At 41.7% G+C, this 15,741-nt stretch overlaps 1 protein-coding gene and 1 long non-coding RNA gene across 2 annotated transcripts; both read right to left on the bottom strand.

Annotated features, from left to right (window-relative positions):
• Positions 1–230: 230 nt before the first annotated feature.
• On the bottom strand, positions 231–1,887 carry LOC126640367 (uncharacterized). The gene is made up of 3 exons (XR_007629012.1): positions 1,791–1,887; positions 848–935; positions 231–362 (listed from the first exon to the last, which is right to left on the bottom strand). It is a non-coding gene; the product is annotated as an uncharacterized LOC126640367 (long non-coding RNA).
• A 2,825-nt stretch (positions 1,888–4,712) lies between these two features.
• LOC126640363 (glutathione S-transferase 3) lies at positions 4,713–14,169 on the bottom strand. The gene is made up of 7 exons (XM_050316109.1): positions 14,146–14,169; positions 11,650–11,756; positions 9,837–9,888; positions 8,975–9,107; positions 7,122–7,263; positions 6,004–6,135; positions 4,713–5,467 (listed from the first exon to the last, which is right to left on the bottom strand). Exons 2-7 carry the CDS (start codon positions 11,734–11,736, stop codon positions 5,324–5,326), a joined length of 690 nt encoding a protein of 229 aa, XP_050172066.1. The 5' UTR covers positions 11,737–11,756; positions 14,146–14,169; the 3' UTR covers positions 4,713–5,323.
• Between the last annotated feature and the right edge of the window lie 1,572 nt (positions 14,170–15,741).

Below are 15,741 nucleotides of genomic sequence, written 5' to 3'. Positions count from 1 at the left end.
AACCCTAATATAGACTTCAGTATTAATTTATCTTCAAAGACAAATACTATCTCCTTCCTTTAAACACTCTTACACAGATCTGTCACTCTTACACAGATCTGTAAGGAAAAAAAAGAATCAGTGAAACAAGATTAGTGAGACATTATTTATACAACCTGGAATTATCCCACCTTTAAGATGCTCTTTATTCACTGTTTGGTAGCATGTTCAAAATTACAAAAATAAATGGGCTTTAATGGCATTTATAAGTAATGATTTAACTGTGCATTTAACTTTCTTGCAGGTAATGTAAAATAGTTTGTGAAAGGTAACTTGGCTTCTTCTCTAATGAGGTTTTCAGCATGAAACCCATTTGTTCAAACCTAGAAGAACAAAAATCAAGGTTTAAGTCAGAAAAGGGGTTGAAAAATGACAGCAGGTAGAACCTGGCTTCATTTCCTGGTAAAAAAAATATCTTTTAATGCTACAGCTTCTTCAGCTGGATTCATCATTGCTTTGTTGGCTGACAAGCTGGAGGAATTTCTTATTTGTGGCAATGTTGCTTACTCTTGCTTTAAAAGCATAAGATTGAAAACAATGCAACTACTGAGAATAGGGTGGAAAAAGTTCTAATCACAAGCCAACAAAAGCCTGTTAAATAAGCATCATTTGAAGGTGGCTCAGGGCTGATGACAAGGAAGAAGGCACCTTCCTAATGGTACGGCCTCAGAGAAAAGTATGTGCAAGTCAGACAGCACAAGCCTACAAGGCAAGGTATAAAACCATACAGTGATTAGTAGTGGGATAATCTGCCTTTCAGAATTTAATCTTTCTGCACTAGGCTGAGGTCAAGCTCTTTTTCTCTTACCAGAAAAGATAACATTCTATTCCATCTTCCCTTGGATGATGTTTCCAGGTGTGAGCTTAAATAGTTCTGCTGCAATGTAGAAATTGGTCTGAAATGGAAAGTAGTAGTTGTAGGGCAAGCAATATAAACAAATCTGTAGCATAACTGAAAAACTGCCCCCAGTTCTGCATTAGATTATAGCTAGATAACTATAGCTAGATAACTCATGGGTAAATGTTAGATTTGGATGTGGAGTTATACAAAGATGCTCTTTGAAAATTTCCACTATAGATCAAGGTCACATTAGGTTTTTTGGGTTGCCAGTGCCATGCTGGGAGCTGGTATATGACTAATATTCACCATGTCCCTCAGTATCTCCTCCTCTGAGTTTCTGCTTCTCACATCAATGGGAATTCAGGCAAACTGCATTTGAGACCAAATGCATCCTGTTTATTCATTCACAGCATACTGATTCCGTTCACTGAATTTCAACTTTCCTCCCTATAGTCAATTTCTTTTTTTTTTTATCTTCTGTGAATTGTTTTAGTTTTATCCCTTTCATAAAAATGTGAAATCGTGAAGTGCCATGGATCTAATTGCTGTCTTCACCTACCTAAAATGTGTTTACAGAGGGACCAGGACCAGGCTTTCCTCACAGGGCCATAGTGAAAGTAGGAGAGGCAACAGGCACAGGCTGCAGGACAAGAAATTCCAAGAGACGGCAACAATGCAGGTTTCTCAGGTCAAAGCCTGGAAGGGGCTGCTGGTGATATGTATATCTGTGCTCTTCTCTGCCCTGCACTCCGAGGTGGACTGCAGACGTACTTTCAGTCAGAAGCTGGAAGGTTAAACATGCCTTCCAGATAAATTGCCGTCTGATGATATTATTTATTTCTGCTGACTACAAAAGTAGTCACAGTTAGAAAGTGGGCATCCGGTGCTTAGAGGATTGAAGTTACTTTACCAGGCTTCAGGTCCTTCAAGTCCTTCCCACGGAGGTGGTATTTTTCGGGCTGTATGGCTGAGAATTGATCCGGGCTGCACAATCTCCATCCCACCAGTGCCCGCGGAGGGCACTTACCGTAAGAGCAGGGCCCCACCTGGGGGCAGGAAAAGTAAGGTCAGGCTAATTCCATGCCCACAGCTCCTGCAGTGTTGAAATGGAGCCCGGGAACACGCCGAGGAGTTGCCTAAGAATGAAAATGTCCCCTGTAGCAAATAGAAGAGTTTTTCCTAGGAGCAAGATTGAGGTTTAATCAACTCCGAATTTCGGGTTCCGAGTGCAGCCTGCCTAGAACTCCTCTGCACCAGCAGTGCCCAGGCAGGAACAAGGTGTTCAGCTCCTACACAGCTCCTCTGGAACATGAACTTCCCCCTCCTGGACCTCAAAGCTGTGACCACACACATGAGTAGCTCCAAGGCCACCAGCAGCTCCCAGTGATCCCCACGACCCGTTTGCAAACCCGCTGAGAGACTGACAAGCTTATTTGTATCACATAAAACCAGCCACTGATGTACAGGGTGTTGGCACTCGGGGGCTCAGCAGGGCTCTGTGAGGGAGCTCCGTGCTGGTGGTTCCACTTGGCTCCAACCCACCCACCGCAGGGCAGGGCTGAGCAACAGCCGAGGTGGGGGCACCTCGGGGAAATGTGCTTAAGATGGGTCAAAACACTGCATGACAAAGTGTGAGGGAAAAACAGCCCTGTGAATGTCAAGAGGAGATGGAGGCAGGGAGGTAGAGGAGTTGGTAACAAAGGAGGGAGAAAGTTGAGTGTGGGAAGGAGTGGGAGGAAGCAGTTCAGGTCTTTGTTTCTCACTGTCAAACTATATTAATGTGGTAATGAATTAATTTTCCCCAAATCAAGTCTATTTTGCTTATGGTAGCAATTGGCAAGTGATAGTAAGCGTAGGAGTAGCTGTCAAATGCCTGCTGTAAGCAGTGTTAGGAGCCCTCCGGTCAATCAGGCTGGATACTTTTCCCTGAATTTGGCATTTTGCTTTCTTTTGTTAGTGTTGCTATAGTCAGGTGAGAAGAAGAGACACCAGAAGCATGCAGGAGACATGCAAAATCCCTATAAATAGCTGATCCTTCTTTTGCACCTTTAGAGGTGCTCAGATAGTAGAGTTACATTGGAATTGATTGCAACCTAATGCAAAATATAAGCAAACACAATGCAGAATAATCTATAAAGATCCCATACAGCCATTAGAAACCATAACTTGTACTAAAGCCTATATCCTGTACTCACTATTAAAAAAAAAAAAAAAAGAGAATTATCCCAGTGTTTTAACTTGAACTTGCAATTCCATGGACAGGGAGTGTTTTAAACCAAAACAGGTTGTATAGGATCACAACCTTTACCCCCACTAAGCATAACTTGCCTATCAGAATGATGCTGCCAGCCGATTTGTACATAAATAGGTCTTACCTGAGCAAGGGTTGAGGACAAACCCAAGTCCTTCTTGGAAAATACAGCAAAACTGCCTGTCTAATGCCTAAGTCTTTGTGACAGTTAAGAGTAAAACAGTTCCTGAGGTTATGATGCATTCTTAACTAATTTTGAGCCAGGTATTATTGGGCCAGCAACATCGAAAGACATAGGAAAACCAGCAACAAGTCTCTGTATGTTTTACTTGCTTGTTACTGTCTTGAAGGCTGGTAACAGAACTGAAATGCTCTGATGTGTCCTGAAAGCATTACTGAAGTCAGCCAACAACCTAAATAGTTACTTCTAGAGTGCTACACCAGGACTCAAGGATGCTCAGTATGGGCATCTTTTACAGAAGTGCCATAGTCTAGTAACTGTGGTGGTAGTGGATCAAGGGTTGGACTTGGTGATCTCAGAGGTCCTTTCCAACCCATCTGATTCTATGATTCTATGAAGTTAACCCTGTTCCAAACACATAAGAGCTGATGACAAGGCTTCAGTACCAACTGATTTTCTGCTCACATCCAGTTACCGTGCCACACCTTTACTAAAAAGGTATGACCATCAGCTATTAGCTTATCATCAACAAGTACTGGTAGAGTCTCCTCCTACATCTACATCATTGCTTGTGGAACTTTTGGACAGCATTAAACCACAACTTTCCTCATATTCTGAAGAAAAATCTCACTTAGCAAAATAATTAACAATTACAGGATTTTACAAACTTTTGTATTAAACTAATCTGAGATTAAACCAAGGACTAAACTGCAATTGCAACTGACATTAGGAATGCAGGTGACTGATAAGATACTGTAGATCAGTACAAACTTTGTATACCTGGAAATGAGGGAAAAGTGTTTGTAGTGCTGAAAACTTGAGTCAGACTGAAGCTGAGGAGACTGATAAGTTTTCAAGTGGGCAACTTGTCTCTATCAGATGAGTGTGCTCACTGCAATCCAATATCCAGCAGCATCTTATTTCTCAACCCATAGCTAATACAGCTAAAACAGTGCCATTCAGGATTGAGCACAAGTCTTTTCATGTAAGTTATGTCATTAATATAGAACTATAAATAACAGATATAAAACCCCAAGATAACATCCTGCAGAGCAACTTTCCAGGCATAAGTGCCATTTGTTGAAGTGATTAAAACATTTTAAATTCCTTTGTCTAGTTGTCTGTGGAAACTACAGACTTAAAAAAAAAAAAAAAGAGGAAAAGAAACATTTTGAGTTTGGCCTTAGATAGGAACTACATAAGGTTTGTGTGGTGGTTTACTACCTCTCCTTCACATCTCCATTCTTTTGTTTATAAACACAAACAAAATACACCTTTGCATGAGGCGTATGTCTTAACAAGGACCCTGTTCATATAAAATATAAAGAATTTTTCCTCCAAGAAAAGTAAAAATTTTGTTTGCAAGCCCCAACTTTCATTCATGAGACAACAGGACAATGTGACCACATAAAAAGTTTATTTGATTAGAACAGATCCTCTAGATACAGTGGTTAAACAAAAATATCATTTAGCAGTAAATTTATTTCCTAATTCAGTAATAAAAGTGCAGCTTAATTATAAAGGCACAAGCCACAGGCAAGGCACTGATGTCCAGCAGAACTGGCAAGAGAAACACCTCCCTCCTACCTTCTTTAAAAACCACTTGTTTCATTCACCAACAGTGATATATTAAAAACAATAAAGGCATAAATTGGAAGCAATCATCATGTAAAAATCTGATCTGGATCTCAGAAATCCTCAGAAGCAGCAGAACATGCTGAAAGCTGTCAGTCACCGGCTCACGTTTCTCTCTTCTTCGCTATTCCACACACCATGCTTGCTGCCACTTCACTTGCTTAAAATTACCAGAAAAAAATCTCAAGATGAAGGAAGGAAAAAAACAGGCTGGTAATAAATTGTTATAAAAGATACCTGCCTACTGTATTTTGTCTGAGTGCACCAGACAGAAAGGCCTCTCGAACCCTCCTTTGCCTTCCTGCGCAGTGTAACTGTCTGTGTGCGGCCTGGCCGCCCTCTCAGCCCGAGCACAGCTGTGCTTTGGCCCCGCACACTAATTCGCTTTCAGATCGTAGTACATGCGCAGAACTCTTCTCACAGTCTCCACGTATTTATCATCAGGAACAGGCTTCCTCTGGCTTCCTGGCTCTAGGAATTTCTTGATTGTGGGGATGCTGCTTATCCTTGCTTTAAATGCCTAAAAGGCAAACAGTAAGTATCTGGTATTTAAAAACCAGAAAGTAACACAAGAAAAAAACAATTTTACTGATTTCTGTAATGTCCTTTAACAAGTTGTACATGGAGACAAGACAAGGAATACAGTTCTAGATGTGGATGAATTTTACTCCCCCTCACTTCGACCCTGTTATTTTCCGCAGTAATAAATCAGCCCTCTTGGGATAAAGTGGAAACAGTTATCTGTGATTTCTGACGTGTATATTACTCAAATCAGTTCCTGTAATCCAGAAAATATTTTCTGCTTAAAGGTATGACAGAACTGGCGAGAAGAGGAAAAAAAGGTGAGGTGCATTTCTTCAGATGTGTACAGGGTTTATTCTAGAAAATAACAGATTCTCTAGATGAAATATATTACAAGGCTCTTCCTAAAGCAAGAAGAATGAGACTACAGTGAAGAGGTGACAAATGTTTCATGTAATTATCTACACATAACATACTTTGAAATATCATTTATCCCGTTTACAGACATATGAGCATATTGTTAGTGCAAGGTACCTGTAACTGAGGAAAGCCTGAGAGCACATCTGACTTCTTCTCTTCTACCATTAAAATGGCTTCAAGAAGATGAACATCTGCCCAGCTGAAACTGTTGCCAACAAGAAAGTCCTGCCCGTGGTCTTTCAAAATCTAGAAACATCATAGATGACAATGTTCAGATGTGGACAGCCAGCTGGGGTTCATGTTTCCAAAACACACAGGCACACCTTCTTTGACCTTACTGTTTCCTTTTCACCCTTCTGTCCCATGCAGTTTCTAGTTGGGGGGGATGTGTGCCTAGTGCCTGCAGTCACTCTTCATTCTGCAGCTGTAATCTAGAATGTTAAGAGTTTTCCTCACCCACTGTTCCTTCCTATAGCCCTACGCAACCCTGTGTACTGGACTACAGGGTTAGATACCTCCTTGGTATTCATACCTTTCAAGCCTAATAAATCTTCAGTTTTTCCGTATGCAGTTACAGCTTCAGCAGAAAAACAGACAATGTAAAAGAGAGGTGATCAGCCTAAAACATCGGGGCTAAGATGCAACAAGTGGAATCTAGGGCAGAATGCACTCTGACAGCCACTACACTGGCAAAGTAGAAAACTGTCTTTTTAGTCTTTAAAACAGAGAAGCAGCTATTCCAGCCGGATCATCCTGACTTGTATATATTAATTATCAGCGAGGGTATCTCTGGAGTCCCATCTCTCAAAGCATCAAACTTAGAAAAACACCAAGATTCCAGTACGGCTTAAGCAGATTGCAGTATGGCTTGAAGACAGCAGTGACAGCTGTGTATTGCTGCTGAAGTGTTAAACAAAGATGACAACTAGCACTGCTTTTGCAAGGTGAGTTACTGTGGTGAGTTGACCCTAGTTGGACACCAGCTGCCCACCAAAGCCGCTCTATTGCTCCCCTCCTCAGCTGGGCATGGGAGGGAAAACATACCGAAAGGGCCCAATTTGTCTCATAATGCTCTGACCATCTCCTCGTCTCACCAGCCTGTAGACAGTATTATGTCCTGCTTTAAAGTACTGAACTGACACTTTTGTTTCTTCTGCCTTTGGTAAAAAAAATACCTGGTTTCCCATTGCTATCCCCCCAGAAAAATGGAAGAAAATGACCCTCCTACACACCTTTTCATATGCTGGGAAATATCTGCTTGTTGCCTTTTGAACAATAAAAGCACGTTGTTTCTCTTTATCCTCAGCCGATAAGAAAGGGAACATCAAAATGAAGCCCATAAGATCACCAGTTCCTTCAACATACATATCGATCCTTGAAAACAAAGCATAGAAAAATATTAAATAAGAAGGCACCTCTACAAGCAGAATTTTCTTAGATTTGTGTTATGAGAGTAAAAATTGAAATTCCCATTCCCCTCATGAAAATTATTTTTGCAATTTAAAAAAGTATGTTACAGTCTGAGTCTCACTTGTATTTGTAGTGTTGCAGGCCCTTTACTTGCCTCATTGGGCAGGATTAAACAGGATTGTACAGAGGTTAAAAAAGAATAAATTTGGTGTTACAGATGACTTCAGAATCACCAAAGAAAAACAGCGTATCACAAGAACTCATCTCCAATTGACTTAATCCTCTGGCTTCAGGGTTTCATCCAAAGTCCAAGTGGTGCCAAAAAGATTAATAATAGGGCTGGACGTCAGAAATGTACCAGGTTCTGCTTCCAGCTAAATTATCAGTACAGCAGTTCTTTGGACTGTCCTTTTTATCCATTTTTCCAGAGCTATGAGAGCAGTTTTGTACTGTAGTGTGGGCTCACATTTAAATTAAATCCTCATGAATATGGCTAAAATATCTGGTAAAATAGTCTGATAAAATCTTTAACTGTCCTTTATTGTAAAAGATTTGAGTTCCTGCTGTGTAATAAGGCTAATAATGTTTTTTGCTGTCAAACAACAGCTTCTCAACAAAGCCTCTGTAAGACTGAACAAGCTCTGAGCAATAAGAAGCTATCAGATATTCCTGCCAGACTTAATGTATGTCAGTTTCTAGCCTGCATTTATCCAATCTTCCAAAACTGCTCTTCTTCACTGTACCAGTACTCAAACGTGGAGGTACTCACAGCAAGCCTTCCTCCAAACAACGATGCTTCTTGCCTCCCTCCACCCCCTGCCATGGCTCACCCAAAACCAAATCAACAAATGTATTTGATTTATATTTGCTGATAAGACAGCAGGAACAGGCTCCAGCCTAAATCTAAAACTCGATGGAAGAGAATTCTGCCTGAAAGAGGAGGTATACATGGAATGCAAACTACAGGAAATGAGGGTTGGTAACAACACAAAGAAGCTACGAGCTATGACTGAGGTTCTTGTCTGAATACTTATTCTCTTTTGTTACTTGCCAGAACCTGCTTCAGCCAATTCTTTCAATCATTTGCAATTGGAATAGGAATTTGCAAAACCAATAGGAAATGGACATTTAAAATGCTACATACTGAAGTAGCCCAATCGCATTTCTTTCCTTCACAGTCACAACATTAACCTGGATTTAATTTCACATGAAAATAATAGTTTTTTTAATAGCTTTTATCTGTTCTTTCCCCAGCTCCCAGGGACCTAAACCACACACTTTTTTCAGTGCAGTGGAACATCACGCGATCACAGATAATGTGAATGGCAGATCTTATTTTGCAGCCAAAAGTTAAAAACTGTTTCTTTCACAAGTTTTCTGTTTGCTAAAGTAGTTCAGCATTTACATACCTGTCACCTCTTGAATGCTTGTGTCAGGCTGTATTAATCTTTCACTAAAGCACAGTAAACCCCTGGCTCTAATATTTTATGTAAAAATAACATTAGAACAAATTTTGTTAGAACAAATCAATTGTCTTGCATCTAACTGTGGCCTCTCAGGTTCACTACAAGTTTTCTGTCACTGAAGTACACAGGTGATTCTATGTGTATGCAAGTATGCAATTAATTCTAGATAGATCTGAGGTACTGTAATAAATTCAAGAACTGTTACAGACAGGGCTCTTTCCTTCAGGTCCTTCCCGTAGAGGTTGTACTTCGCTGCTATGTAGCTGAGGATGGCTCTGGTCTGCACCATCCTCATCCCATCTATCTCCACCATGGGCACTTGCTGAAACAGCAGGGATCCACCTAAGGGGGAAGATACACATTATTTAACTGATCTGGTAACTTCATGTCAGATTTCTTGCTGTCTTCAGAAGATCTGAACTTTTATGGTGAGCTTGCTGTGGGTAGTCATTGTATTAAACTGGAGTTCTTCCATGCACACAATAAATTACAGCAGACGAATTAAACTGCAGAACACAATTATTGTGGATTAACATGCTTTCTTTAAAAAAACCTGAATTTGCAGTCAGGACCGGGTACAGCAGCTTTTAAACTGAAATTGAAATACAGTGGAGACAACCATGTTAAACGTATCAGCTGAGTAACAAATGTCTAATTCTAAATAATATAAAAAATTCTGTTCCGTTATTTGAATCCTATTTGAAGCAAACGTCAGATCCACAATTTTTTGTCTTATGGTGAGTATTTAAAAGCTAAATCAGGACATTCAACAATATTTTAGGATACATTTTTTCAAGTTAGTGGAGTCCAGGGTAAGTTTGTAGGACCAGGTGGGACAGGAAGACAAATGGAGAACAAAAAAAAACAGAGCTGAGAAACCTTCCATGTTAAAAAGACATTACATTTTCAATTGCATCTGTCTGCACAAGAAAAAAATTAGCCTCTGCAGCTGCTTACAGCTCTCATCTTTACTGTGAGGGAAAAGAAAGTCCCACACAGTCTTCAAAGACTTCACACATCTCCTCTAATTAAAGTCTGGTCACTCTTTCCTGAGATTCCATGCAGACTCACCTTGCAAGAGCTTTTCATATTGCTCTCGGGTTTCCAAAAACTCTTCTTCAAACTGACCAAAGAGAGTGAGAAAGAAGTAAGTATCTTTTCACATTTCTAGAAAAGATAAACTTTTTAAGCACCATAAAAGGAAGAGATTATACATTATGATTCCTTCCATTCCAGATATGGCTCTCAAGGAGAAACCACCAAGGACTGAAGTGTTGGTAAAATCTCTTGCGATGGTCATATTTGGTAAATGCTGCTAAAGGCAACCCTAGCAGAAGAACAGGCAATAAGAACTGCAGTGAGGGTGGTTTGTTTGGTATTGAACAGGCAATTCAGTGTGAAACAATCAACAATACAGTCTAGGCTGTCCTTAAGATGCTCTCTGGAATGTGGAAGTTTAGTACAAAAGCATGCTTAGGATACCTAAAGATGAATTATTCACAAGATGAGAAACAAAAAGACACAGAATTCCCTGTGATCAGAATGATGTAGTTATGTTCAATATGGTTGGGGACAGCTGGTCCGATCAGTGCTACTTACAGAAAAACTGAGTTCAAGATTAAGACACCAAAGTTAGACATTTAAATGTAAGTGTCTGCATGCTATGGTCAATGCAGAACATGGAGACTACAAAATTATTGATGTTACCAATCCCTTGATGCCTAGCTCAATCAGCCTTTCTCATATCTGTCCCACTTATGTTAATAATTAAGCTTGCTATATGAGGTAAACCCCAGGAGATTAGGCCCACTAATACACTGCCAGTGTTTAACCATAGCAAGTGTAATCACAGTCTAAAACTCGGAACCCAGGTTTCTGCTGATGAGAAGCTGGGAAAAGAATATCCCAGGGAAAAATGTAGTAACTGGTACCTGTCAACAGCTTTTTTTTTTAATTTGGAAAAAACCTAACCCAACCCAAACCAAACCAAACCAAAAAAAACCCAACCAACCAACCAACCAAAAAAACCCCAAAGCACAAAAATAAAATGAGAGGAGAGAGGGACTTAAAACATAGGAACAAACAATGCAGGGAAGCAGCCAGCTGTGTCTTCTGTAAGGCCTTTAAACAAAGACTGGTGGTCTTTTTGAAAAATTTGTATTTCTTAGCTCAGTACAGGAGCAACAGTATGCACTGTAACAGCTTACTGTATAAGGCAACTACCAGTCCTTTCTGTCCTCAGATTGAATTATCAGTTTATCATCAGCGAATGAATAAGTAAACTATATGCCATCAAAAAATATTTTCAAGTGGTGTCTTGCTTCTCTGTTTTACCCAAATATTTTTCCTCCTGCTCTGAGATTTCTAATTTCCCAACATGAGTCAGTTTACTCACTTCGCCCTGTTAAGCTTCATCTAAAAGATGCAAACAAAACACAACATATTTTGTGCCACAGTTTACTGTGGAGGATGCAGCCAGAGGAGCGAAAAACAAAATAAAAATCTCTGTGTGAGCATCCAACTGAAAACAAAAAGACTAGGGAAAGCACATTCATTGCCGTTTTACTTGGCACAGACAACACTTGTCATGCCAGAACACATCTATCAGCTCAGAAGCTCTGGGTCAGTAAACAAATGCTTAATTAAGGCTTACACATTGTTATGTTAAGCAAGAAACTAGTTTACAGTGTTGCTGCTCAGAAGACACGTAACCTGAAGACATGCTTTTGTGTGCCTAAAGTAAGAGTATTTAATTACACTGAATAGCCAATGCTCATTTACTACTGTGTCTTGGGATAGCTTTTCTTTTCGCTAATAACCTGTGATCTGCCTCGAAGGCGAGATTACCAACGTGCAGCTAAGAGTTAAAAACACTAAAACAAACCTCGACCCCGGCTGCAGCTAACAACCAACGAATCGACTCCATCTTGCCTCTTCCATTAAAGTAGTAAAGCTTCGGTTTTCCAGACATGACTTCAAACTTCTTGTTACCTAAGAGAGTTATAAAATATAATTAGTTAATAATTATAAGAAAATCTTATGGCAGGTGGAATAATGGTTCACAGGTCACTCACACAACAAAAATTTAAATTAATTTTTGACAAAATATTTCAGCAGAGTTTCAGTCTAAAATGATTTGGTTTGACTGCTGCACAGTCAATTCAGACTATTTCATAGCCTTTTCATCTTCCTGAAATTCGGGAAAATCTCATGTGAAAAAAATTAAACCCCACCACTAAGAAAATCCTTAAACTTTCAGGAAATATAAGTTTTAGCACCAGAGTTACACAATTACCACTGAAAACCAAGTCTTGATCAAAGAGGAGAAGGGGAAGCAGACAGGTTTTCCAAAACTAACAGTCCTTGTATCAAAGAATACTAAAAGTCTCTAAACATTAATTCTATACACGCTTAGGTGAAGTACGGGACTTTATTTCCAAGCCTCTAGTTTTTCTTTCTAGTGGTGGTGATGCAGGGTAAGTATGTGATCCAGAATCAGTAGAAGAATGGCCTCTTTCTTCTGTAATAATCCAAATTAAAAAACAGAGATTCAGTGTTGCAGTACTGATCCTTCTATGGGTCATGTTTCTTTCTATTAATAAACCCTGTTGCTAAGCAAAACTTTACAGCTTTTTCAGTTGATCAAACACACCATGCTTTGCAAGCAGCATTTTAGTTTCTTTAATGTCTTCATAAATGAGGCTACTAATTGTTATTTTTTTAATAGACTAGTGTTTAGGTCTCAGCAGGAATTAGATTCCACTGTAGAGCCATAAGCCAAGAGAGCAATCAAATGTCACCATACTGGCATTTCATGTGCAGAACTTCGTAACAGCAAGTCCTTCCTGTAACTGAGAGCTGTTTTCCCTCTAGGGAGATTTCTTGTCGCTTCAATCCACAGTTCAGGCAACACTGGAAAAGAGGCTGTTGGCGTGCTAACAATAAACTCCAGTTTCCAGTGTTTCAAGAGCTCCTTCATAAACAAAGGGGAAAAAAAGCCTTGAGCATGCAGGAGGCAAATGATCTGCTTGTTAGCCAACAGGCAAGAAAAATATGAGACTGCATCACACCATGGGAATTCAAACGAGCCAGGCTATTCAGCCCATGCCTGCTTAGGGGCCTCCAATTGCTCTAAGGTAACAAAATGGGAACAAAAACATTGCAAGGTAGTATCTGTACTCCTAATAAATATAGCGGATCATGAGAAACACAAAAAGACTAAAGTATCAGTGTGAACTACGTGAAAGAACAGAATTAAATAGAAGCTGCTTGTCATACAGCTAAATTCACAAAATTAGAAAAAAAAAAAAAAAAGCCAAAGGTGATTTTTAACTTCTAGTTAAAAAAATTAAACAAACAGAAGAGTCACTTTTCTTCAGTGCATGCTCCTGAGACCTGCTCCTAGCACACCAGCAGGCAGGTCACAGGACACAGGTAAGTCACACATCAATGTAGTAAAGGCAAATGGATGAAAAAGGCCTAGGGGGTGCCTGTCTTGTAAATACTGGGGGATCAACAAGGTTTGGATAGAGCTGTAGCATTCTGGTTCCTAGGACTGAGCCTGCCATGCAAAACTGGAAGAGAAAGTCCAACTTGTGAACTGAAATCACATGGAAAGAGCACCCCAGGGATGGGCAAAGAATTTCTCCCTTCCCTGCTCTTCTCACCCCAAGGAGGGAAAGCGCCAGTTTGCAGCCAGGAGCCACAATCGCAGGTAGACTGCTGACCATTCTCAGCCTGACAGCTCAACAGCAAAAGAGACTTTGGGAAAAAAGGATCTGAATTTACTCCCCTGTGATTTATGAAGGCCATCTGGGCTAACAGGGGGAACAAGAGCACAATAAATATCAGTGCAAGAAGCGATCGCTCCCACGCTAGTTACGGACCAGAAGGACGTCGGTGAAGAGGCCCGGGGTACCAGCTGTTCCTGGAATGCCTCGCGAATCCAAGACTCCAGGACCCGATTTTCCCTGCCTGCTTTCAGCCCCGTCAGTCCAGAGCGGCCGCTGTTCCCGCCCGCACCTCGCAACACCGACCCGGGCACATCCCTGCTCAGGTGCCACAGGCGGCACCCCCGGGCCATCGGCTCCCCCCTCCGCTGGGGACAAGCTCTGGGCACACACGAGATGGAGAGCGGTCCGTGTTGTTACATGGGGAGCCATCGCGCTCCGTGACCGGGAGCCGATCCACGGGTCAGGCACCGAGTGCCAACCTGAGCCCGGCACAGCCCCGCTGCCCCCCCATCACCTGAGCCAAGCGAGCTAAGGGCCCCGGGGGGCGAGGGGGTCGGGAGGAGAGAGCTCCCAGCCCCACATTACTGACACGGGTCACTGGAGCAGTGCCCACACGCGAACGCAGCCCGAGAGCGCAGCGCACCCACCTGCCCCGCCGCCGCCCCGCCCCGCGCCGCGTCACGGCGACGAGCAACAGCAAGCCAATAGGAAGCCACAAATCTGCATATTTCGCAAAGGCCTTTAGAAAGAACCATAACCCCCAAAAAATCGCTAAATATTTTGCACGGTTCTGTTTAGGAAAGTTTTGTCGCTACACAGGGCTGATTTCATGGGTTGTGTCACCGAATTTCCGGCCGCAGAAGGACACCGTGATGTGAAGATGATCCAAGTTTTTGAGGTATAAATAGCGCCCCGCTGCAGCAGTGTTTCTGGATGTGAGGGCGATCTGGCTGCGACATCTGTCACCCCATTGATCGCCAGGGTTGATTCGGCTGATCTGGCTGGCTAGGCGGGTGTCCCCTTCCTCCCTCAACGCTCCATGTGCGTCCCTCCCGAAGCTGCGCGCTCGGTCGAAGAGGACGACCTCCCCGATAGAGACGGTACCGTTCATCGGTCAAGGGTATACGGTAGCTGCGCTCCCCTGCTAGAACCTCCAAACAAGCTCAAGGTCCATTTGTAGGAGAACGTAGGGTAGTCAAGCTTCCAAGACTGCAGACACATCCAAGTGAGGCGCTGCATGTGGCAGTTTGCCATTGTTTTGTGCTGCCAAACCCCAATACCCGACTACTCACGAAATTGCTCATAAGCCCATTCCCTACTCACCCTGCAGGGAGTGACTGTGAGCAAATTGAGTTTTTTTAAATTTCAATGTGAACAATTTCATCACGGTAAAAAGGGTGGTTTCAAACTTCAAGCTTTGTGTATGTGGTGTCTGTGTGAAAGGTCACCCTGAGAGAGTGCTGGATGCGTGACTTGCACCTGTGTTCAGTCTTAATTTGCGTAACCACTCCCAGCTGGAAGTGAATGAGATAAAAACGCAGGATCAAGGACAATAAAGCACTTTTTGTCCATCAAGCCAGGAGTCCATGATTTCCATTCCGTTACAGTCACTTCTGAATCCATGAGCTCCTCACATTACACACACCCCCAGTTAAAATGAGCATTCTTGCTCTTTAAATGTACTTTTCACCTAGTTCCTCACCCGTTCAGTTGATTTGCAGCCCACTTAAAGAGCTTACAAAAGGACTGGAGTTGTAAATTATCAACAGCCTTCAGCTTCTACTGCCTTGAAAGCAGAAGAGAGCAGAATGGCATGGCATGGCATGGCATGGCATGGCATGGCATGGCATGGCATAGAATAGAATAGAATAGAATAGAATAGAATAGAATAGAATAGAATAGAATAGGATTTCCCTTGGAAGGGACCCACAACAATCTAATCCAACTGTCTGCCTGTCCAAGGTGTTACACATATTCTGTTTTAAGGCAGCCTTGCAGGTAGTTTCGGAGGAGCTGACATCCAAGGACTAAGCAATTAGCTTTACCTGGAGCTCAAAGGATATTGCAGAAATTACATGCACTCAAACCACATGGCCAGTAAACTTGCAGTGCTCCTCAGAGAAGGCACCAGAGGAAAGGTTTATTTAAAAAAACCCAACCAATCAACCCACAACTTAAAAACCAAAGAAACAAAAGGCAAACTAAAGTGCTTTTATTAAAGACTGAATCAAAGAACAAGACTC

The sequence above is a fragment of the Myiozetetes cayanensis genome, unplaced genomic scaffold (assembly GCF_022539395.1).
Source record: "Myiozetetes cayanensis isolate MyiCay16 unplaced genomic scaffold, myiCay2020 scf2-11, whole genome shotgun sequence".
In the NCBI taxonomy this organism is placed as follows: domain Eukaryota; kingdom Metazoa; phylum Chordata; class Aves; order Passeriformes; family Tyrannidae; genus Myiozetetes; species Myiozetetes cayanensis.
The sequence above is the reverse complement of the archived record's forward strand: the minus strand, read 5'-3'. Positions and strand labels throughout refer to the sequence as shown.

What these genes read in the sequence shown, in the direction of transcription:
- LOC126640363 (XM_050316109.1), bottom strand. Translation starts at nt 11,736, where the DNA reads ATGTCTGGAAAACCGAAGCTTTACTACTTTAATGGAAGAGGCAAGATG. An exon ending in ATATGAAAAGCTCTTGCAAG is followed by an intron (nt 9,108 to 9,836) that starts GTGAGTCTGCAT and finishes CTTCCCCCTTAG; the next exon opens with GTGGATCCCTGCTGTTTCAG. An exon ending in CAGGCTTTCCTCAGTTACAG is followed by an intron (nt 5,468 to 6,003) that starts GTACCTTGCACT and finishes TTTGCCTTTTAG; the next exon opens with GCATTTAAAGCAAGGATAAG.